We start from the raw sequence: 25,395 nt of genomic DNA, 5'->3' as shown, positions 1-25,395 counted from the left end.
TAGAACGCTTATTACTAGAACTATGCTCCATAGCGGGTAATGACAGATTGTTACCATCTAATAATAGCTATGGAGTAGTATCTGTGCAGAGGCCATTTACTGGGAGATGGAGGTCAGGCAAGCTCAGCATGAATATGGAAACACTGGAATTTTATTTTATGTGCAACAATATTAAGCTAGAGAGATGCTCAAAGCTTATTTTTCCAATCATGAACTGAAAAATGAGAATGTTAAGTCAGAAGATTTAGGTGATGTTTATCTGCCATTTATTTTTCTGAACTGTGATCTGCGACAACTGAGCTAGAATGCCTGAAGGCCTGATAAAATCATACGCATCCTAATCCGCCAACCTCGTCTCTTACTATACTGCAGATCCCTCACACTAATCTTTCCACCCCACTGTTAATCCCATTATACAGCACAGCATACAGCGTTAGACCCACGATATACCAAATCCCTCAGTCATCATTATTATACATTACTCCCTTCGCAGCTTACACATACAGCACATATACCTAGTTCGAGATATATATATATATATATATATATTATACATACATAGTTTAAAATAAATTGACAGGGAATCCTTGCATCATATATCTGTGGGATGCAAGGACTCCCATTCTGTGCAATGTGTGCTGCCTGTGTTATGGACCGGATGGGTCAATTTCTACAGGATGCACATGTTTGTGTACAGGTTTGACATTAATATTCTGTTTGGTTTCATGAGTATTTGTCTGCTTCAACTAAATTAATCCAAAGGGTCTATCTTTTCAAGTAACTGTTGGATGATTCACAAAGTTATACGTTCTCATAATGTATTTGAGGTCCTTTTCACACAGGCAGATTTAGAACATAGAATACGGACCCCACAATGGTCATAACCATAGCCGTGGCATTTCTTCATTATAGTAGAACACTCAGAGTGTCAGTTTATGGTTAGTGAAGCCAAAATAAATCCTAAAGGCAGCTAAAGTATGATGGCTTTCTTGATGTAGTAACACTTTCATCCAACCACTTGAGCAGAACCCTAGTTGACAGATTAATCCTTGACTTTTTGAATCAATGCAGCTATGTTCCCTTCAATAATAGTTTTTTTTAAAGGACACCTACCACCAGGATCAAGGCACACTGACATGTTGGTGTGTGTGCCCCCTCTAGCAGGATATGCTCTTCTTTTAGCTTCTTATACCCTCGAATTAAAAAAAAAAAGAAGCCAGAGGGGCTCCAGGCTCCATTAACAGTTATGGAACCCAGAGCCCCTTAGGTTCATATGCACAATTTTTATTATTTTTAAATGTAAAAACAAGGGCATAATGAGCTAAAAGAAGAGCAGATACTGCCAGAGGGGGCACCCACCAACATAAGTGTGTTTACAACTCTTGATCCTGGTGGCAGATTTCCTTTAAAGTGTAACAAAAAGATTTTTAAAGCCTTTCTGGATTTCAGGAATCAGCAGTAGTGCAGGAGATCATCGTAACTGCTGTAATATATTTTATTAATAAGAAAGTAGTATTTAAGGCAGGAATAGAGCGCCTAGCTCCCGGTGGCTGAAGACTTTCTAGCCTGCTTGAAAATTGCTCCAGGCACTAGGAGCTGAAACGTTGCTGTGGGCATATGGTAAAGCGTTTCAGTGAAAAACAAATCAAGATAATTTTAAATGTTTAGTTACACTGTAAGGATAAAAATATATTTTTGTACTGAAGAGGGGCTCTCAAACTAAAGACAACTGGTCACTAGACCATTCTCCTGCTGTTAGTCTTGTCCTTGTTTTCATATGGCCTTTGTTCTAGAACTGGAAAGCAACCCAAATGTGTTTGATGGTTACACCAGAGTGAACATGTACAGTACCTGCCTCCAGCCCTTGCTATATAATAGTTTCACATAACCACAATGAACTGTGATTAATAAGCATTTGGACAAAGTGCTAAAAAAGTTGGCACCCGTTTTGTTACGGCAAATTGTACAGCAGCTGTTTGGATCCGCTCATGCCAGGAGCTAGCGAAACAGAGGGTTTCCCCACGAGGAGGATTTAATCTGCATATGAGAAACCATTGTCACCATGACCCACGCTACAGAGAAAGAGCTATGGAAACAGATTAGGCCTCAAACATAACATTGAAATCTATACACTGAGAACAAAGCAAACAAGTGATTTGTTATTTACATCCAATAAATTAGTCATTGACCATAGGCAATATTGGATGCATTTCTGTTGTAATTGCTCTGGTCTGAAAAATCAGATTTTACAATGATAAATTATACAGTTCCGACTTACATACAAATTCAACTTAAGAACAAACCTACAGAACCTATCTTGTATGTAACCCGGGGACTGCCTGAGCATCCTCACTCACTGGGAAGCAAAGCTCCATAGCTCAATATGTTTACCCGGTGCCCTGCATTAACACATTTGATAACAGTTATAGGAAAGACTAAAGTACAGTAAATTACCAACATCTAGAGGTCCGTTTGTAACTAGGAGTCGTCTGTAAGTCAAGTGTTCTTAAGTGGGGGGCCGCCTGTATATGCAAAATGCTCTTTGTTTGCATGGCTACAGTGATGACCCAATATCCATCACCATTTCCCTTTGTGCAAATTTTTACAGTTATTTGGACAAATTAATTAGTTGAACCAATAAAAATAAAATTCAATAATGTAGCTCATGTAGGAATTTTATGGGTGGTAGGCACCTACGGGATCTAAATTGTCAGACAATCATATGGTGCATCAAAGCATTATACCAGTGATTATAGCAAATTATAACAGTTATAGTTAGTTATAACAGTAAACAGCTAACTAGTGGTGATCCAACCAATGGAATCCTCATCGTCCTGCCTATCCTTTCAGTCTACCAAGATAGCCAACTGCAATACTTGGCTAGCTCCAATAATATAGCATAGCAAAAGTAATGGCAAAATGTATGCTTGACTAACACTCCATTAAGCTCCATCTGTGTGTGTTCTTACAGCTGGGGTGGAGCAGGGGGCAGAGGAGTGGGGATATCAGAGGTGGACCCCCATTGATCTAGAAGTTAATGGCCATGATAAAAATTACTTTGTTACAAGGAAATTACAGGTTCCAGTTCATTAGGGCTGCGTTGATATTAATCAGATCCCATTTTAAATTTTGCTGTCGGGTTTCTTCACCCTTTGCCCAACTCAATAGCTTTAAAGGAAACATACCATGAGGAATCTACTATAAGAAGTGGATCTGATAGTAGATTCCTCATGCCTGCCTCTGCCCTAATCTAGAATAATCCTAGAACTAGCCTTCGCTCCCCGGCCATGCTAGTACACGTGCCAGTAGCCTCTGCAGTAATTGTCAAAATCCTAAAATATAGTTTTTAACAAGTTAGGTTAGGTTCCAGGATTATTAATCTACAGTTTAGGGCAGAGACAGGCAGGAAGGGATCTACCATCACATCTATTTCTGATGGTAGATTCCTCATGGTAGATTTCCTTTAACATTTTTGATAAATAATGAGCGGGATTTGGGCTTCACAGCACAAATAATTTATGTTGGCCAACCATCTTCATAAGGCCAAAGTCAACACATTGATGTGCAAAGTTTGAATGACATAAATGCAGAAACCTTTTGAATTCACTCTTCGCTTTGAAAAAAACCTCAACAACCTTTAGTGTGACATGTGCGGATCAATCCTTAGGGGAGGTGGGACAACTTTAATATATAAAACAGACAAACGACAGAAAGATATTCTAGTACAACTGTATTTTAGATTTTTTTTATTTTTAGCTTAAAAGAAAGTGAGGCAGAAAAAACAGTCACAATAACTTATATAAATAAAGAAAAATCAGACTGGTAAAAAAAAATAGTAATAAAAAAAGGGTGAGGGAGAATTGGAGTAAGAGGAGAAACCTGACAAAAGGATATTTTCCTGGTTAGCACCATCTTAAGAGGAATAGCAAATAAAAACACAACGCATTGGAAAAATCGAAAATATAAACTAAGGATTTTACACAAATAAAAATATATTTATATAAAAACAGCACAAATATAAACAAAAAGGAAAAAAATAAACACAAGGGGCCACGGAAGGTCACATCAAGTCATACTAGTCAATACTCCCTAATAATCACAAAGACCTCCAGATATGCAGCTAAGGTAAATGGACTTTTTCCAGACTTCCTCCCTGATAAAAGCTACAGATAGTAGAGTTGGTATTCTGCTTCTGGATCAGTGCATTAACACATTGCTGGGATATTGATCAGAGAGACAAAGATGTGAGGTATTCTTACAACCCGTGAAGTCCCCTTCACCAGTCTTCCTGCAGTGAATAACATATCTGCTGGTAGTATAGATGCATAGTAAAGGGGCAGCCCATACAAGACACAAAGAAAAAAAAACACAAGAATGGTAATCTACAAAAGGGTAGCAACTCAAAGGAAGAGCAAGTTCAGAACTCCCCACAGCCTGGGAGAGGATGAGGCAGAGAATGAGGCAACAGTTCCGCGGTATTTCATGACCTTTACCTGTAAGGCCAGAGGCAGCAAGACTCTAGGATATTTCTAATACTTGGGATTTTTGAGGCTCATGTGGGAAGTACAAGGTCATTCTAGAGGAGCAACCAACAAGGTCATGAAAAGAACAAAGACTCCACATGGAATAGCACCCACATAGCAGCCGACACCGTCCATCTACTTTTGGAGAGCTTGCGAAGGTTGTCAGGCAGCATGACGTACAAATGGATGGAGGAATGTTCTATCAGCCTTGGCTACCACAAGATGAGAGGCTGTCATATAAAGAATCACTAAGAGATTCAGAGTTCTCCAGCCCAGTCTGACCCTGTTCATTATCTCGAGATTTTGCTTCACTTGTACCCTCATCACCAACTTCAGAAGTGCTAGGTGTACGACTGCTCACACTGCCCGGAAAACAGAGGGAAGAGTGGGGGTACCCAGACATGTCACAGTCTCTATCACCTTCAGATGGGATCTGTAAAACAATAAATAAAAAATTATTGGAACCATAGCTGCATCTTACGCAGAAGTCATTTCTCCTATGAGTTTTCATACTCGATTTAGCCATTGGCTTTGGTTTCCCAGCTTATGCTGGCCATACACATGAGCCTTATGGCAAGGTTCACATTTTACCTAATTAGTTTAATGTGAATCAGGAGGGAAATAGGCGCCTGGCAACTAGGCCTCAAATATGCCCAATGCTTTGCTCATGAGGAAAGTGAGGCGATTTCCCCTCTTTATCCTGCACTTCAAGCTTTCATGTTTATAGAGGTAGTCAAGAGGTAACTAAAGGACAAGCATATATAATGCAGTCCTAATGGTTGTAACCCCTGATGTAAATAAGGCTGCATTTACATGAACATTTACACGGCCGGACGGGCATGACCCCTCCCCTCTCCACTGAGTTGCACGGTGTACGGTGACACCGTATTGCTCCGTGCGCCCCCCACACCTTCTTGTAAATGCAGCCTTATATGGTTGAAAAGGTAGAAGTAAGCTGAATACAATCTTGTTAACTCCTAAGAGCTCTACCCCAATCTTCACAGGTTTCATGTGACTAGGACTTCTCAAGGTCAGGGGTTAAAGCAATTGCACAATGCGTATCCATCCATCAGCTATTTAGATTTCCTCTACGCCACATTTGCATCTCTCCTATACAGTCTGAATGTTGTGTGAGGGTATGGGTATAAGTACAACAGCTCTTTTATACTGGGAAGGCTCTTACGTTATACAAGAACTAATTACTTTTTAATTGAGCAGATTTCCCTGAACACAACCGACAAGAGGCTCTGGGTTCTGCTCTCTGGTGACGGCTCACTCCCTTATTTCCTCAAGGTAACTGCAGATGTGATTATCTCTATCGACATTCTGACAATATCTTGCTCATTTGGTTGTGCAGCTTTGATTTACTTGCGTAGATAGTGATGGAAATGAGGAGATAAGGTAGTTCATTATAATAGGTACTAGAGTGAAGATACAATTACTGCCATCAAGTGGTGCACAAACTTCACAAACTCTTAACATAATACTGTACTGTAAAAACATCTACAATCTATAAATATTGATTGAAAATAAAATTGTACTACAACTTAATGCATATTAACAGAAGGCTTGAGCCAAAATAACGCTGTGGATAGAGGTTTCAACTCTGTTGTGTTCATTTATTTTTCAAAGTATTATTTGAAATAGATCAAATTTAGAGGGAAATAAAATATAAGAGTAATACATAAAGACAGTCTACAGGCTAGAATGGTTCATTTCATTACACTACATAATGTGTTCAAATGAATTAAAAAGGGGCCAATAAAGTCGCTCTTACAAACATTTTTGATGCCCATTATTATTTAAAAAAAAACTTTAATCCCAATTTTAATATTTATCATTCAGATAATACATCTTTGTGATCTTATTGTGTACTTACCTCCTCCAGCTCATGTGCTCTGCTCCTAAAGTTCTCTGCAGAGCCAGCGCTGACCTTTGCATTTGGAAAGGTCCAGTTCTTTCCCTGTTGGGGCAGACTACGATCTCTATTAGAATCTACAAAAGAAAAAAAAAGTTTGATAGAAAGGCAGTTAACTTAAAGATGCAATAAATGTTTGTGAAAAATAAATTTGTACCAATTCAAGGCAGTAAATGTCCAATAAGTAACAGGGCTGCAATTTTATTTCAACCAAAAATATAACCAAATAAAAGTAAAAATGTACGACAATATAAAAAGATTTAAAAAACCGCTCACTAGAAAAAAAAATTATGACCATTTACATGTTATCACATTGGTTTGAGAAGTATGAACACAAACCTTCTCCATACATCCTATGACTTATGGCCGGTTCTGGTTCTGAAAGTAGTGCATGGAATGCTGGGACACTCTGGTGTTGTCCACTTGGGAACATCTCTTCCACTCCCCGCATGTCCCTTTCCAGGGTCCTAGCTCTTCGGGGTACCTTGGGGAAGGCAGAAAACCTTCCCACTGGAAGGACAGAAGGAGAGTCTAGCCTAGATTTTAACTTTGGAGTATTTTTGTTAGGAGTCCCTCCACAGTAATCCGGAGGAGGAAATGTCCCAATACCACTGTCCAGAGTCCGAGTGAGTGAATCACAAGCTATGGAGTGGGGGAAATGAAAATTAGTTAAAACAAGAATAATGTAAAGAGTCAAAAATTAGATTTGAAAAGAAACATGAAACTAAAATAAAGTCATGAAGCAAAATGTATGACAAAGGAAACAAAAAGCAGAAGGATTGAATTTTAATCTAAAATGGGTTTCAAGTACATGAATAGGTTTTCCAACAGCCTCACAATGTGGCAAGTGAACACAGCCAATGCCTGGCCATATCAGTAACATCAACATAAATGTGGGTCACAGCTAGGGGGACAGAATTAATGAATATTTGAATAAGAGTCTGTGAGGTTCTTAATTACAAGGATTTAATCACATCTTTTCCCTTGTCTTAAAGGGGTATTCCCACAAAGACAAGTTTCTTAATCTACTAGGATAACAAAATAACACATTCTCTAATTCACTGTTATAAACAAAAATGCAGAATTTCACAGATATAAGTCCAACCTGTCTCTATTAGTCCTGCTGTACACAATTTCAGTTGCCCCTATACATGACCCTGTAAACTTCTGACTTGGGGTCAGATGGCCGCCATCTTGTGATTTGTGTGTGACAGCAGTGCTTACTGAGTTTCTGCTGTGAGGCTGTAGCCACGCCCACTGCACAGAGCTCATGGGTACTCCTTCACTTCCTGCCAGCACATAATGAGGAGAGAGAAGCTACAAACTACAAGGAGATAAGTGACCCAGGGGAATTGGGAGGCAGGCACATATCTGTGAGATGTAGCAGTGCTGGCAGTGTAAATGTCTGTCAGCCTCTGTTATGTGTAACAGGCATCATGCATCTTTGATCGGTCTCATCTCTCCTTTTATGTGTCAGTGTGTTAGCCAGATGAAAATGTATATACACCTGTACCCTGATAATCTAACGACATTGTCACCCCACAGAACTAGATGGATCATGCAGTGTCTTGCTTAGAGTGTCCCTGCCCACACCCTGGAATTTTGCACTGAGCAGCCTAATGCATGATAGGAGCTTAAACAGCAATAAAAATGAGAAACACTGTAAAGTAAGGGGTTAAAATGATATATTGTGTTTACATCACTAGAGGATTGAAATGTGAGAATGTTCTTTTGTTGGAAAACCCCTTTAAAAGACAGAATACAGGTTGTGGGAGTCTTGAAATTGGAACATACATTAAAAAAAAATCAGTGGTCAGCAAATTTGGATACAAAACCTCCAGTATTCTCCTTATGTGCTAATGGCTTTGGGTCCCAAAATGAGGATGTGGAGGTCAGTACACCTCAGCTTGGAACACAAACACTTGTGCATAAAAGCATATACTGATGGGTAAGGCTCCTAAAACCTAAAAATCCCAAATTTTCATTTATTCAGAATTCATGTTTATGGACAGAACAACAACGGCTGAAGGTAGAGCTTTGGAAAAATCTGTGGATAATATAATAAGAAAAAAACAAAATTGATATAAAATACCTGCAAAGTGCTGTGAAGTAATAGATTCTGAAATCCTCTCATCCGGAGGCAGAACAACTTCTCTGTTCTGTTGGGAAAAGAGAGTTATTTGATGACAGGTTTTAGTTGTTTACCCACAAAGTCCACACTTTAATTCCAAACTTTTACCTGATCCATACTCTTCTGCTCACACCGCTGCACATGTGCCACCATCCCGTTTCGGGGTGAACGGAATGGTCGGGCTTCCTTGTTCTCTGGAGATAACCTGGGAAAATCTCGCAGTGGAGTCTTCCCTTCCAGACGTCCATCTGCAGGTGGGTCCTTCCCATCCACCCTACAAGGAAGATTAATATTTTCTTATTAAAATTCCTTTAATCCTTTCTTTATCCAGACTGATATACATTTGTAGTGTTGATCAATTCACAAAAAAATGTTTTTGTTCCTATTATGTGGCCGAAAAGTTTTCAGGTTTTTTTTTCTGTAACAAGTGGAGGTTTACTACACCATACCCCCGCCCTCCTCCATTTTTACTGGAATAATTTTATACATACGGTTTCCTACATTGTTAAAAAAAAAAATGTTCAGCCAGTGTATTAACTGAATATCTTCGCTCAAAGTTATACCAGACTCTGCAGTCACCCAACGCTAAAAGTGGAACTGTTCCTGAAACATTCCTCCACAATGTTCCAAGCAATTTCATTAACAGGCATAGAGAAAATATTTTTTTCTTTACACTACATAGAATTTCACAGAAAAAAAAAACCTTTTTTTTCTTTATAATGGAACAGGCGCACTCACCGATTCAAGAGCTGTTGCATAAAGTTGTCAGCAGTCAAGGGTCTTGAAGTTTCCCGTGTCTGATCAACAGACATAGCTGTGCGATTCTTGTCAAGAGACAGACCGTTGATGTAGGCTCGCTCCTCTTGAAGGGCTTTACGGAGATCCTCAGCTTTTTCCATCAACATGGAAATATTCAGGCTCTCACCTTTTGCATCCCTAGTCCGTGGAGAGCCACTTGCAGTTCTCTCTCTCTTCTCCTCTTTGACACGAGCGGTCTCAGGTCTACGACTAAGAGCAGGTAGTTTACTTTTCTTTAAGCCAAACCAGCTTGCAATACCGCTGGAATTGCGCTGCTTAGGGTCAGGGGCAGGTGCACGGTGTTGTTCCTGCAACCTTAACATGTTTTCTTTAATGCCCTTCATCACTTTCTCTTCAATGGCAGAGTGCAGTGCACTGAGTGGAAGGTTTTCGGTTCCCTGTGTGCCTGGACTACGGGGACATGAATAGTCTGGGCAGGTGTTACTTTTCTTGCCTGCACCAGTAGACTGCATCCTCTGTTTCTCATCATTCGGGAGATTGGGTTGCCTGGGGCTTGGTCTTAGCTCTTCACTTAGGGGACGAGATACAAGAGGCTTTGCGGTTGCCTTACTTGGGGACTTAGCAGGCAGCTTTGTTGGGCTACCATGAGGGCTACGTGGAGACTTGCTTGGGACAGGCGGTGCACGGGATGTATTACGTGGGCCATGAGGTGAGCCTGGTACAGGCTGTCTAGTCCGTGCAGAATCAGACTTTTGCCCATGATACCTTGGTGGGTAACTTTCAGTAGATCCAGGCTCAGGAGTCCTTAGACTGCTCACCCCCAAGGATCTTTTCATAGATGGCCGAAGATCAGGGCCATCTGGTATAGTCCTGTTTTCATCTGTTCCTGTGAGCTCTGTCTGTTGGTTGTCGGAGCCCCTTATCTTTACAATCCTTTCTTTAAATGGGAGATGCCCAGCAGCTTCTGGAGCTTTTCTAGAAGTTATATGCTTTCTTATAAATGGTGTGTTTATCTGACCATTATGGTCATCAGAAGAATCTACTTGGGAAAGAACACAGGGTCCAGGAGGAGAGGAGCACACTTCCCCAACAAGTTTGGGAGACAGTTCAGAATCCTCATTTTGGTTTGGAGTGGGAAGCACTGAATTTTTAGCAGGAACATTTTCATAATCATGTGACTTTTTGGCGTAACACTGTATTCCAGGCCTATTTAGTAAATTGTTTGACCTTTCAGTTTGTCCTTGCCTATTGGCATCAGAATTAATAAGTTCTGAGGGAGAAGGTGGATTATCAGTTTCAGAACCAGATATTTCCTCAGCTGCTTTTCTACCGAGGCGTGGAGAGGGAAAAACCTCATAATTATTGCTCCTACAAGGAATTTTGGAGGTTTGAGTAAGTTGAGGGCTAAGCCTCAGAGAGTTTGGATTCTGTAATTTATCCCCTGATCCTGGCAATTTCAAAAACTTAAGAAACTTGGCTGGAGAAGGAATATGAGGTGTCCGGGGCTCAGAGGAAGGGATAAGTGCATCTTGTGGGTCAGAACAAGGAGGACTAGGAACCACCGACAAGGGCTCCGGACAAACCTCCTGTTGTTCTTGGACTGCATTTTTGTTGGAAAAAACTGTTGCATCCCTTGGCAAACTGACAGAGGCTCCAGGAGAAGGAGGACAAGAAGAAGAAGAAGGCCCATCAGAAGCATTCTCGGAAAGGGACTGCTTTCCTGGAGAAGATGACAAGGAGTCCGCTCTCTCTGTAACTGCTGGTGGAGTAACTGGCACATGCTGACTTTCTACCATATCACGAAGGCTTCTACTGTAACATGTTAATGAATGAAGATGCCCAGTGTGACTCCTAGAAAAGCCAGTTCCATCTGAATAGCCCTCAATTGGGCCCTTTTTATCTACTGCTCCACGGGAGCACATACATGGCGCTAAACCCTTTGTTAGGTCTGTTAATGGCAATCGTTGCCTAATTTCACTTGGAGGAGGTGGATCTCCTATATCATCATCTGAAGAGGATGAGCTTCCCTCAGCTTGCCGCAATGATTGCTGTGCATCCTCTCCTGATGCCAAGCCAAGATGTTCCCCTCCACCCTCTCCAGGGCTACCTGCTGGTGGCTCCCGTTGAATAGGCTTCCACTTAAGCAACTCCTCCCAACCACTCTGAGCCAAAAGTAGACAGGATGCCCAAGGTTCATCTCCACCATGTTCTGAAGGTGTTAAGCCTTCACCATTCACATAGTCCACACCTTGGTCTGGTCTTACACGAAAACCATTTCCACTAGCCGATGAGATCCCACCAAGGAATACTGGAGGTGTAGTGCATGATGATCCGCTCTGGGATCCTGTTGCCTCTAGCCTCCGAAGAACTTCTAGGATTTGAGCCTTTTTCCTGAGGAATGGGGACATGGCATCTAAAGAGCGGCATGATGACTGTGCCCGACCAGAGCGTTGTTTTTCCTATGGAAGAAAAGAAGTTCCATTACTAGGGGTTAAAAGCATTATTGCTCTGGTTGACATCACAATTATGTGCAATAACTGTTAAAATGGTCACATCAGAAGTTAGATTATGTATATTTGGAGATCCAACAAATTCTCCATCTTTTAAAAATTAAACAAAAATGCTTTTGCAGGTATATTCCACTTTTTATGGGTGACAAATATTGGCAGTGTTACTACACTACCTGATGGAAATTTAATTTTCTAGTAAAATGTACTGAATATATAAACAAATCAGCCATTTCTTTAAATTTCCACTCCCTTATTGTCTAAACGTTTATCTCAGGAGATGAAATAGGTAGAAGACACTAACTAATCTCAATCAAAAGGATCAGGAATTAATACAAATATAATGTGCAGCCTTTTAGAATAATTTAAAGCCATTAGCCAACCATAAAGCACATGACACCTGTCAGGCAACAGCTACTGAACCTGGTTTGCCCACATACATGTACCCTTAGCCAAATGGTGCCTATGTACGAGGTAGAGAGAGGGGGCAAAGTCTTTGTAAAATGAGCTGCAGACAGACATGTCTGAAAGAGTACACAAAAAAAAAAGGTGTGAAATCCAACTGACCGATCATCAACTCTCATCACATCTGCCACTGTGGGGGAGTTTTTAGGTCCTGACTGATCAGTCATCTAATGTCTATGACACATGCACAATCGACTTAGACAAAAGTGCATGCACAATGTATAAGAGAAGAGTTAGCTGATGGATGGATGAATGATATACTGGCCGCAATTTATCCAATTTGTATGCTTGGTTATTTACCTCTCTCTGTAATCCACATTGTCCCAGCGGAAGAGAGACTGATATCCTGTCAAGGTCACCTCCCTGCGAGTCAGACAGAGCCTGCAACGGGTGCAACTAGATTACAAAACAAACACATAAGAAGTGCCATCCAAGCAAGGGCAAAGACACAAACTATTACAATCTCTGGGAAGGCAAGAACAACTTAAGTACTAGTAGATGTCTTCAAAGCTATACATGTATACATAGCTGCTGGGCAATAACCTAAAAAGCACATAAGGTTGAAAATTCAAAAGAAACAAACTATGGGAAACACATTAACTTTTGCCCAATAAAAACAGTATCAAAACTGTTGTGCATAAAACTAAGCATAAAGAGTAATTATGGTAGAGGTAACCAATTTCTTTAAGAATGATATGGATAGAAAATAGCTGTGTGTACACAGGAGCATGCTGACATTCATTAGAACGGAATGGAGGAGAAAATCTTGGTAGTGATCATCTCTCCCTATGGGCAATTTTTGGCAAAAAGAGCAAAAGTAAACAAGAAATGTGCTAAATTATAAATCAGTATTTGTCAGCCATTGCTGTATTCCATTGATCAGTCATGAATAATTTCATGCAAATCTATCACCAAAATGTCAATTATAGCTGGTGACAGGTTCCAGTATTGGAACATTTAAAAAAAAAGCCAAAACAAAACACCTGTGTTAGCAAATTACATTCCTGGTGACATTTTAGCCATCTATGTTCAAAAGATTTGTTTTATTATAAGAGCAGTATTCTCAAAGAACATAGCCAGCAGTGAAAGAAAATAGCCAGCCAGAATGAAAATCAATCACAGAAATTTCGGTCTGCATAAGGGGGTAGTCTTCTCAAGTAAACAAGTGCAAGAATGGTACCAAATCGGTTTCTTAATATTATAATCCTAGATTAGGCCAAAGAAAGGGAACACAATGTTTCCTACAAAGCCAGGAGTGGATAGTAAAAAGGGTAAAAAAAATGTTATGAATATACTCCAGTAAAAATCCAAGTGGAGCTGAAACATAAGAGTAATGCTGCATATTTAAATATTTCCCAGCATGACCTCAAATTTGCAACATGTGAATGCAGTTAAAAAAAAAAAAAAAAAAAAGCGCCTTGTTCTGCAACATATCTTCCACATGGCCATATACATTCCAATCTTACATTGATGTTAGCACTTACACAAGCGACAATTCCGACTCCAGTTCCTAACGCTTGTGTTCAATACCAAAGTTACCTTCTGATGACATATATAGCAATATCTGTATAGAGGACAAATATTCTATGTAATGTAGAAACTATAAATAAACAAGGGAAGGAGCTGGAGTAGCAGACGTGTGACGAATGAAAACTACTCAACCGTGCGCCTCATACGCAACCTGTTCTCCATGGCAACGGCTCTTACCTCCGGGGATGATCCCGAGGAGCGCTGCAACTTCTGGTGAAAGAGGTCATTCAACGTTCTGTTTTGACGCTCAAGGTCAAACACCCTTTTTTTCAGTTTGATACATTCTTCCCGAAGATCCTGAAGAAAAAAAAAATATTTTTTTTCCATCAAATTAATCAAATTTAAAAAAAAAAAAAAAACTTGTCACAATAAGGAACTTTTGGCTTTGGATAAAAAAAAAAAAATTGCACATACAGACAAAGCATGGCATAAACTAGCATTAAAGGGGTTGTCAACTTTCAGCAAATGATTGATGAAAAGTTATACAATTTCCCAATATACTTTATGTATCAATTTAGCAATGTTTTCTATAGCTCTGCTTGTGGTCATTCTACAGGAAGCTTCATTGTTTACTTCCTTTGACATCACATGACTATGGACCGGTTTTCATCCACACAGATGCACGGCTCGTTAGAACACACGGTTCTGATTACTCTGTGTGATACTAACGAGCCCTGCACCTGTGCGACACTACATCATGGACGGTTTTTATCCAAAGTGAACAGTGAAGATTCCTGTTCAATGACGGCAAAACGAGATCTAGAACACCACAAGGCATTGATACAGAATATATATTGGAAAATTATAAAAATGTTTTAATATACAAAAAATATCAAATATTTGTTGAAAGCAGACAACCGGTTTGGGAACAAAAAGATGTCAATATCTATTACGTTGCTTTATACAGCAAAGAAATCACCTAGGTTAAAGATAACTGGGATGCAGATACACATGATGAGTAACATGCAGGTTAAATGTACAGAAAAGAAAAACAACATACAATGCCTACAATGGCCTACCTTTTGATTTAAAAGTGCCTGAACAACATGGTTTGCAACCTAGAACAATAAAATATTAAAACATGAGCAAAGAAAAAAACAAAAACTGAATTATAAAACAAAATAAAATTGGTTGGTATAAAACCTCAAGGTGTTTGTGTCTGCTTTTAGAGATGTGTAAGATGCCTGTATTCCATGACAAGAACTGAGGCTTCTGTTTTGCAGCCCAGGGACAGGACACCAGGTTATTATTCTCATCACCTATCCAGTTGATAGGCAATACTTGTCCGTGAGTGAAATGACCTTTACATTGTTTAGAATTAATACTCTATCGAGATCGTCTTCTGATGTGCCATGGGTGACTTTGTGCTCTGCATGGTTAAGTTCCTTCTATGCATTTGGAAAGGACAATATCTTTTTCATAACATGCAAGACTTTAACTGATAGGATAGTTTTATTATTTACATATATATTTTTCTTTACAAAATTAGCCGATAAATGACTGCAAATGTGGAGAAATAAAGCTTTTGTCATTTTTCTGATTAATATTTTTTAATAAGTAGTAAAACGGATTAAACTTTTACCAAAATATGTTATAAATATGTTCAGCGTTATTCCATCACCCTTTCCCCAAGTTCAGCTAAAGACGGTGCATGTACTTCTACAATTCTGCAAACTGAGGGAGGGGGCACATTTCAAATGCCTATATCTCCTGAACCATGGCACCTAGAAACACAATTCTGGCATCACACTAAACAGGAGATTCTCCCTTTTTATATGCTTCATGGATGCTGTGCAGAACTGGAGATATCTACTCTTTCAATTGTACATAAATATATTGGGATAAATAGAAAGCAGTGTATAAAAAAAATCACTTTTTTATCATGAAACGGTTTTTATTGAAAAGTTTTACAACAGCATAAAACCATAACAAGAATATGCGGTCGAAATGATCACACAAATGTTTACTTAGAGAAACTGAGTGTCAGGGAATCAATGGACAACATCAAAGAGGGGTATCTCATCTCCTCCTGAATGGGAAGTTTTTGCAGGAGGTGGGGGATACCTGTATTAACTTATTTAAACCGCTGTGCGGTCGATTCAACATATGTCATTGCGAAACAGAAACAAAGTAAGTTTTTAATAAACTAGGATGGGTATAGGGAACAAAATCACCTTTTTTACTACAAAGATAAAGGGAAGACTCTCCTGTTTATATGACACTAGCATTGTGTTTCTAGGTGCCAGGGTTCAGGAGATATAACTTGAAGTTCGCCACTGTCGTGTCGTTTTTGAAACGTCCTTTCTGCAGCGGGCATGTGCAAGTAAGACATATCTGCGTATGGGAAGATGTGATGGAGTTAAAGTGCTTCATATATGTCGCTTTTAAGATTTTAGGCTGTGTTTCTTTCTATCATACAAGGGTTACAATCCGAATAAGATTCCATGTGTCAAGACACAGTGTTATATTGCAATGGTTTATCCAAAACCTTGATATTTTAAATCTTATAGCATCATCTAATAGCAAATTATTACCAAGTCTTCCGAATTCTAAAAGGCCTGGTACTCATCCTTTAAAGGTTGAATCTAAGATTTATGCCCTTTGGTCAATAGAAATGGACAGTAAAGAGAGAAAATTTAAATATAGGTTTTCACATTTAAAGGGAACCAGTCACCAGAAATTGACCTAATAAACCACTACTGGTATACCATCAAGCTGAACACCTTCTAGATCATGTCCATTTCATGGCCCAGCACAGTGGCAATGTCCAGAAAATAAGCTTTGAAGTGAAATGTAATTTGTTATATAAAGTCAAGGCGGTGGAGAGTTTCCTCACTTCAGAATCCCCTCTGCACTGTAATTGATCTTCCTACATCCAGACACTTCACTAACCAGATCTCTGGCCTCCATGACAGAGCTCTCCGCCTCCATGACTTTATACCACCAATTTACTTTAAAGTTGATTTTCTGAATGATGCAACCACACTAAGCCATGAAAGAAAAATGATCTGGAAGATGTTAATCTGCTGCACAACATACTGGGAATAGTTAATTAGGTAAATTTCTGATGACAGGTTCCCTTTAAGCTGTAACTTTCTGATTCTGCCATGGGGCATCTTGGAGCTCAGCTGCAAGGATTTAAGATCCCTGCTTGCGATCCTATATATTAACTCTTATCAACAGGATTCGAATGCTGGACAAGATTTCTGACATTCCATATGGGTGACACAATAATTGAAGCCAGCCGTGGGCTGTAAAATGCTTGCATTCCCGCAGCTGTTTGTACAGTCCAGCTATCTTAGTATCCAGCAATGTTATTGAAATACAGCCCCTCACTGTTAATAGGCAATGCATTGTAAGGCTTGTCCCCTGGCTGCACTCACTGCTAAACTACCTTTATACAATATCATATCTGCTCATTACATTATAGATGTAAACTGAATCGACAGGACTCTCATCAAACATCAGTTCAGGTGTGGAAGACGCAAGCTTAGCATATGGATGGCTGCCACATTACAGTGGATTAAATTAAGCAGCGGATTCCTGTTGAACCATTAATAAGAAAATCATTGCGGTGTATCTGTACTGGAATCGACAGGACTCACCTCATCAAGGCAGCGTTCATACGTTTCCCGTTGGGTTTCATTGGCTTGAGCAAGAGCGGTGTTTTCAGCCTGAGACAGACAATAAAATGAGTAAAGAATTTACATGTCAGCTATAAAGAAACTATGGGACCAATTGCTACATAGTGCATATGGTTATTTTATCAGTACACATTTCTGGTTAGTACCAGTCAATCATAGAAATCAGCCAAGTCCGGTTAAATAATAGAAGAAACCAGAAAAATCAGGTATAAGAGCTGTCTGCACATTTTGTGGAGCAGAAAGATCCTAGATCGGCAGATTTAGCAGACATTGCACAGTGGGTAATGCAGCCCTCATTAAATTAGCGCTAATTAAAATGACAAATCAATCAGATATCCAAGAAGGTCCATATTGACTTTTAAAGAGGTTGTCCCACAAATTACACTTATCCTGCATGTGTAATATAGTAAATTAGAAGAATGGGTGTACCCAGATGACCCCTGAGTATGTATCTGCTCTCTATTTATATGGTTAACTCATAAACTACAGTATTTGTGGTAGGAGAGAATTTCAATTTGGGAGCAAACCATACAATTAAACTACACATTTTTCTTTCAACGAATACCAGACACTTTGCTTGGATTCAGTATTGTTAAAGTTAAACCATACCATTACATAATGTTTACACATTGATAACAATTTTATATTATCATTTTCCTCTAAACTACCTAATCCCTCTGGTAACGTGAGCTCTCGGGAGCCTCTAATCACTTTAGATACAGCATTTGGTGATGGCACTTTTAGTGGCATTTCATCTCCTGGAAACTCACACAGATTCAGAACGTTGAAATTCAGCCCCAAATTCGTGATATTGGGCATTAACTAGCAGTCAGGTTTTCCATTTCACTTTGGGGCAAAAAGAAGGGGTTGAATATACTGGAAGAAATTAGAGGACAGAATTTCTCCAGGTTTTTTCAATCCACTGTTCATTCCACCAGGTATTTTGGGTTGCTTTAGGCAAACAGGTATGTACAAACAAACAAAACACCCCTCACCTCGAGTTCCCGCAATCGCTCCAGAAGCTCCTGAATAACCAGTGGTTCAGACACCCCTCCACCAAGGAGACGAATCTCTTCCTCCACCTCAGACGTCATTCTCTGAAAATAGAGGATCCTCTAAAGCTTAGTAGTGATTGAAATTTGGCATGTAGCCAAAACAGTGCATAATGGTAGACTACAAAACAAAGAGAACAATTTACATGACATTTGATATAGACAAAAATAGAAAGCCCACATATCCATTAAGACCCCAGACACAAAGATGCATCTAAAAATACCAAGACGCACAGTGTGCCTTGTGTTTACATGTGACAAAGAATTTCCTGCCATCTGTAACCTTTAGAATAGGATAAAGATAGTATACAATGTTATAATGGCTGTCTTCCTTTCTAGGTAAGGTTTGAAGGTAAAATGCATCCTGAAGGGCAGAGTACATACCCTTATCCTGAACATAAGGCCTCCCCTAAAAATAAGGCCTAGCGGCAGCCATTGCTGTTGGTGGATCATTTAGATACAAGAGGTTGTGACATGGGGGAAGAATTCATGGGATAAAATCACTGACTGTTGCAAATGCTACGAGCAGCTACCTGAACAAGAAAGGGTCATTGAAGGAAAATGCTAAACCTGAGCGATTGGGGCCAATGCTTCAAACAGAAATGGAGTCACGAGTAATTCAGAGTTCAGAGAGTTATAAGGATGTTAGAGAAGTTTTTTTTTCCATAATGGTCCTTAGAGAAAAAAAAATATCTTGCTTTTTGTGCATAAATACCGCGATTGTCAGTGTACAACAACCTCTGCTACATTTTCAGAGTAACAAGACATTCTTGATGAAATTCAGAAGTATATGCTGATGTACGTGATGGCAGGACTATAGGATATTAATAAAATGTTGATTCTTTTTGTTTAACAATAATTGTGAATTCTTGTTCAAGGAAAAATAAGACATCCCCCGAAAATAAGACCTAGTGCCTCTTTAGGAGCAAAAATTAATATGAGACAATGTCTTATTTTCGGGGAGGCAGGGTAGAACTGCTTGTCTAGATGCGGCTCCCTGGAAGCTGACTTGTGCACATGATATGGGTATGTACTCCAATCGCTCAGTTTTGGAAATGGGTGATAGACTTCCTGGCTAGTTGTATCTCACTAACTGTGCTGTATGAGCCTGAGGTGTGCCTATCAGGGTTACTAATGGAAGAAGAGTGGTTGCATTAACCTTCCTGAAAGAACTCTTTGTATTGCTTTACGACGGTGTAACCCTAACACACCAACACTTACAAATGTGGAAGCCATCAATTAACCAGATACTTTGATATGCGGAAACAACCCAGACAAATATTGATGTTTGGATGCAAGTCCAATTCTAAGCATCATAGCCCTGGTAGATACAGGACAGCAATTTCTGAGCGCTGTACTTGGCAATCTCAGTGAGCTCCATAGAGATTAATGGGGCAGTCCGACCATACACGACTGACCGCTCCACTTATCTCTGGGAGCGACAAGGGGTCTGACCGTCAGGGGTACATCAGTCTCATCACTGAGACCCACATTGATCAAGAAGTTAGGCCTTATCCTGGGGGGGAAGTAACAGTTAGTATTCCTTTATTAATGCGCATATGTGATGTATATCTAGTCATCCATAGAGCACATCTACCAGGTCAGCAATATCACACAGTGAGACAGGCTTGCTTCTCAATAAAAAAAACAGTTTTCACCCATGATGACAAGCTTAGATCATAGTATTTATATATGATACAGGCTTGCCATCATGGGTGACAACTTTTTATTGGCAACCATGAAGGTAATGCATGTTTTAAAAAACACAGATATAACAGACAGATGTAGTGGTTGCGTGCCACTAGAATACTGAGCAATAGGTTTCTGACCAAGTCATATGACCTCATCCAATGTTCCTGAAAGAATCAGCTATTGACTGTTCCAAGTACTTGGAAACCCATGTGAATCTTATTACAGAGGAGTCTGAACATACAGCGGTGTGTGTAACACATGTATAGAAAATGATGGTGATAAAATCGGACTGGCAAGGTTTTACGTACAAGAGGCCTGTATTTACTCCCATTCAGATAATAAATTAAAAATGAATCTCTCTATACTGGATAAAACTAACCCTGTAAAATCTGCTTCTGACATGAAGAGGTTACCTCCTCCGTTTAGTGACAAATAAGTGACTAGACATTCCCCATCTGGTTGAGCGGATTATGGAGATTAGGTCATTCCCAGTATGTGCAGCCTCCTGCATTGTATGTACACGAGGGGAGGCTTTATCTGGATCCTGTAGAGGGATGTGGGTTTTTATACTCTACAAACATCTGGGGATAGATGGGCAAAACCTGATATTGCTCTCACCTCATATGTGATGTCATACCCGGAAACTGGATGCGTGCAGTGTCCACAGCATTTCACTCTACCTGCACACAAGACAAAGGCCATCATTATTATAAGCACCCATTATACATACAAGGTAAACATCAATTATACTGAGTGTTCCTCACACATGATCATCAGCCATAGTTGACATATTGGATAGCTTACTATTAGGCCCAGGGTCTAACCCTGGACCATTATACCCCAGAGACCTTAATCACATCTGTTTGTGACCTCTTTAATGATGTGTGTTCTTTAAGCCCTCTGCACGGTACAATGCACAGCATTACAGCTCCAGCCTTCTGGGCCATTTAGTAATTAAGTGCTTGACTCTGTATAACATACAAGAACCGGATCAGTACAGCTATAGCAGTTACCTCGCATTACCCTTGTGCTTAGAAAGGACACTGCAGCTATAGACTGGTGCAAGGAAAGAAGCACCAAATTCAGCCGAACAGCAGAGGAGCGAAGCAGACTGCTGCCCTGTGGGGATCCGGCCTTGTTAAATGTGTATCCAAAATACAACCTGCCTAATTCTTCCCATCTTGGGTCCATTGTTAGGATCAATTGGACAAGTTCACAAAGATAAAGAGAAATAAGTGAAATATAAAAAATACTATTAACACATTTGAAAATGACTCAACATCTCTGGACAGGTGGTTCAACCTTGCTTGCACTGCCTTTTATAACAGGGTTTCTCCCCAACCTCCACTACACTCCTTTTAGCTGCAGTTCACACTGCTACAAGAACACAAAACGAGTGTGGTCGGAAAAACAAGGACTGCATGGTGGTCATATTTCACAGAATGAACAGCATTTTGGGGATAGAAATCTAAGAATCATAATAATAATAAATTATGCAAAAAGTCCATGCATCTCATGAAACAACCGCAACATTCATAGAATATAATAATAGTAAGGCGCTGTTATCCCATCGTTGCATGGAGGCTCCTTGCATCATATATTAACAGTGATGGTGAACCTATTAGAGAGCGAGTGCCCAACTACAACAAAAACCAACTTATTTATTGTGAAGTGCCAACACAGCAAAGGGATCCTGTCTCCACATTTACACATATACAGCCACTGACATGTTCATAGAGCCCTATTAACTAACTGACCCCCTTCTTTTAGCTAAAAATTGTTGTGCTTACATCCACATAAATCCCCTTTTATATTATATTACCTGGCATCAGTGGGGGCGTGTCCTGCTCGACAGGCCTCTCCCATATACTCCCTCCCTTTGCCTTATGCCTCCTTACTATTTAGCAGTTCATGTGACATCAGCTCAGGTCCTTTAGCCTCTTAACAATAGCAAACTGTACCCCATGCATGTATCAGACTACATGAAGTCAAAGCAACCTCCATGGACTTTTACTCCTCTCCACCCTCCATGGAGGTTGCTGTGATTTCATGTGATCCCATACATGGTGTGCAGTTTGCAGGCTAAAGGACCTGCGATGATGTCCCTCTGGTCACATGCCATGAATGTAACACAAGGCACCTTGTAAACAAATTGTCTCTTCAAATGACTTTAAAGTGCTTTGAAGAGACTCAGAGCTGTCAGTCAGAATAATGGGGTGTGCTTCACTGGCAGCTTGGGAGAGAGAAGAGTCTCAGCCAGTGGACATGATTCAGAAAAGCTAATTTGCATATCAGAAAAACATCTGTAATTAAGGTGAAACGCTTCATTGGAAGCTAATTTAAGGTGATTTGGAGAGGACTTGTAAGCCTTTATCAGCAGGCATTGATAGTCAGGGTGGTCAAAATCTGGTGACAAATCTTATTTAAGCAATAACTTATTGCTCCCCGTTTTGACACAGCTTTACTGAGGACACCAATACAGTAGAAAGTAAGAGGAGAAATTCAGAAAATTATTTTATCCACCCTCCAGGGTCCCCTGAGCGGAAAGAATTGCAGCATCTAGAGCAGGAACACCAGTGAAAATCCAACCGTGTCCACACCTTCTACCTCCTCCTGTATTCCCAGGTAGCCATGGACGTGTTACTTTAAAATAGCACTAAGCACAGACCGTCCTTTGTGGCCTTTAGACTGCAGGAGGAGGCCAAGAGTAGGTGAACTCTATGCTAGGGAAACAGCCTGGGTGTCCACAAATAGGGCTCTGAGTGCCACTTCTGGCACCTGTACCATAGGCTCGCCACCACTGATATACAGCTATGATGCTTGGACTCCCGCAAAATTGTTTGGTCCGTAAAATGCAGCCACCACATAGTCTGGGTTTTACAGACTAAACACATTCACATGCCCTTACTGGAAGAAGTTATAAAGTCAGTAATCACTGCTTTTAAATGCAATAGAGGTGGACAGCAATGTCTCAAAAGCAGTATAATCTACTGTGTGTTGAATGAGGTGCAGCCAATTTATTAATCGGCTTGTATGGTCTCAATAAATTTAGCACAAGTCTACCGCTTTATGTACAGAACAGACAAACACCATTAAAGGTGTAAATTATAGTACGAAAGTAAAAGCTACAAATGTTGGTACAAATACATTTACACAGACATTCTTTTTATATCGGCTGGGGGCAATGTGTTCTGGGCCACCTATCTTCTGGGGGAAATGTGCTTTCAGTTTCTGGGCAATCAGAGCCATTGCAAAAATTTTAAAGTTTTATGAATTATGTTTTGTCATTTATAGAATTTATTAAACTCCCAAAACAAATATTTAGAGAGGTCTTTCTCCAAAAACAATCTGTGTAGCGGACCTTTGAAATAAATGCAACAATACACAGTACGCCAATTGCAGCAATGCTATGCTCTAATGGCAATGGCTTCAAACACTGCAAACATTGTTCAGGGATGGTTTTAAGAACATAAACAAATTAAAATCTGGGGAATTTAGAGGCCATCTGTAGGATGTGCTAAAGAAAACATGCCTGATCCATGCAGCCCCACCTCAGATGTTTAGGGGTCAGATACCACAGGACACCTTCAGAGATCCTGTGGAGCCCATGCCCACCTAATCTATTTCACAGAAACTTCACATTATTAGATGTATTTGGGGGGGGGTGTGATTTATCTAGTGCGGGCATCTGATGGAAGCTCTAGCTTAGACTAGCTAACTGCCACAAAAATCATGCGAACGTTCAAGGTGAGTGTTTGCACAGTCTAAGTAGTGCACAGACACAGGCACCCTTTCCGCTCACTTGGCGTGGAGATGGCGCTAAGGGGAAAATAATCGCAATTGCTGCCATTCATTCAAGGCTTCTATGATAGTTTTTTGATATATGTCCCCCATGATTTTAAATGTTAAAGCTAATAAGTACAGTTCTGTCGGATTTCAGTTCTGCAGTACCATTCATGGACCAATCAAAAAGCTCCTGTATACATGGCTGTTCAGAGCTGGTGCCCATGTATTCAGATTTCATACAAGACCCACATCACGTTTATTGTGTACACTCAGCGTATACATTGACATATAATGTTGTATCCGGTAAAAAAGGCAGGATGGGAAAAAGCAGCAAGCTACATCTTTTCATCCTGCTCCCACCTGCGGAGCAACGTATGTGCTCAGTGAAGGCAATAGAAGCCTATGGGGAGTAGATGCATACGTCAGTGCCATATGTTGTAAGGACATGTGGGGATCCCCCGATTACGTATGGCACAAGACGATATGTGAACCAAGCCTTCGCTATATCCAACTCTATACAGCAGACCAATACCGACACGAAACATGGTCAGGTGTGGCACTGTTGCAAGAAAGCAGCCATGTTTTTCAACTTTAGGCATGTTTTTAACCCCTTAAAATAATTGAGCAAATATAGAGAACCCAAGAGGACAACGCATGTATAAATTCAGTTTATGCACATTAAGTTATGCACATCTCCGTATGAGGATCATGAAGTGGGTTATGTAATCCAAGACTATGAAGAGAAAGTTTTTTTGAAAGTTTGGGATAAAAAACCATCAGCAACTATGGGAAATGATGAGCCTGCCTGCAGCAAGAAGCATAAGTGAAGCAGGGCTGTCACTTGCTGACCATAATCACGTAGTCAGCCTCTGCCCCTTCCATGGGTTTGGTGCTGTTAGGAATGCCAGTGATACATCTCGGAACACTGCATTGCAGACACCCCCAGCACATCCAGTACCACTCCTCCACACCATGCAAGAATACACATCAGAGCCCAGCTCCAGGGAGTTATTGCTCTGTATGCTGGAGTAATGCAGCGTGCCGGTGACATGAGGACATTCTAAAAGGAATGCGAGAGCCATTCTATCTGACCTGAAAACTGCACGCAACAAGGGATATTGTCACAGTCAAAACACAGCACTGACCATATGAGCCACTGGACAGGACGACATCCCAGGACACTGATGGTGTTAGCTAACACCACAATTACATTACCTAGAGAGATGTCATTATTGTGATTGACAATACACTTAGCAGAAAAACACTAATCTATGCCCTCTAAAGCAAAATGCTATCAACTCTGCTCCTAAACAGTAGGCACCGTGACAAGTCTCTCTGTTGGAGGGCCCTACAGGCCACTTACTATGGTGGATAGTATATTATAGGAT

General features: G+C 40.2%; 1 protein-coding gene across 5 annotated transcripts in view; it reads right to left on the bottom strand.

The window, feature by feature from the left end:
- Positions 1 to 3,729: 3,729 nt before the first annotated feature.
- The window catches only part of NCKAP5L (NCK associated protein 5 like), a 71,468-nt gene continuing 49,802 nt past the window's right edge, over positions 3,730 to 25,395 (bottom strand). For 3 of the 5 annotated variants that reach the window (XM_072135168.1, XM_072135171.1, XM_072135172.1), the window contains 12 exons: positions 20,840 to 20,901; positions 18,473 to 18,574; positions 17,439 to 17,507; positions 14,853 to 14,891; positions 14,011 to 14,130; positions 12,604 to 12,699; positions 9,311 to 11,790; positions 8,681 to 8,846; positions 8,534 to 8,600; positions 6,781 to 7,083; positions 6,403 to 6,518; positions 3,730 to 4,956 (listed from right to left, as the gene is read on the bottom strand). In XM_072135168.1, coding sequence (XP_071991269.1) covers positions 4,726 to 4,956; positions 6,403 to 6,518; positions 6,781 to 7,083; positions 8,534 to 8,600; positions 8,681 to 8,846; positions 9,311 to 11,790; positions 12,604 to 12,699; positions 14,011 to 14,130; positions 14,853 to 14,891; positions 17,439 to 17,507; positions 18,473 to 18,574; positions 20,840 to 20,901 — 3,851 coding nt within the window. In that variant the 3' untranslated portion in view covers positions 3,730 to 4,725. The remainder of the gene's footprint in view (positions 4,957 to 6,402; positions 6,519 to 6,780; positions 7,084 to 8,533; positions 8,601 to 8,680; positions 8,847 to 9,310; positions 11,791 to 12,603; positions 12,700 to 14,010; positions 14,131 to 14,852; positions 14,892 to 17,438; positions 17,508 to 18,472; positions 18,575 to 20,839; positions 20,902 to 25,395) is intronic. The other 2 variants (XM_072135170.1, XM_072135169.1) reach the window with 2 other exon arrangements.

Source organism: Engystomops pustulosus, chromosome 2 (genome assembly GCF_040894005.1).
Source record: "Engystomops pustulosus chromosome 2, aEngPut4.maternal, whole genome shotgun sequence".
In the NCBI taxonomy this organism is placed as follows: Eukaryota; Metazoa; Chordata; class Amphibia; order Anura; family Leptodactylidae; genus Engystomops; species Engystomops pustulosus.
The sequence above is the reverse complement of the archived record's forward strand: the minus strand, read 5'-3'. Positions and strand labels throughout refer to the sequence as shown.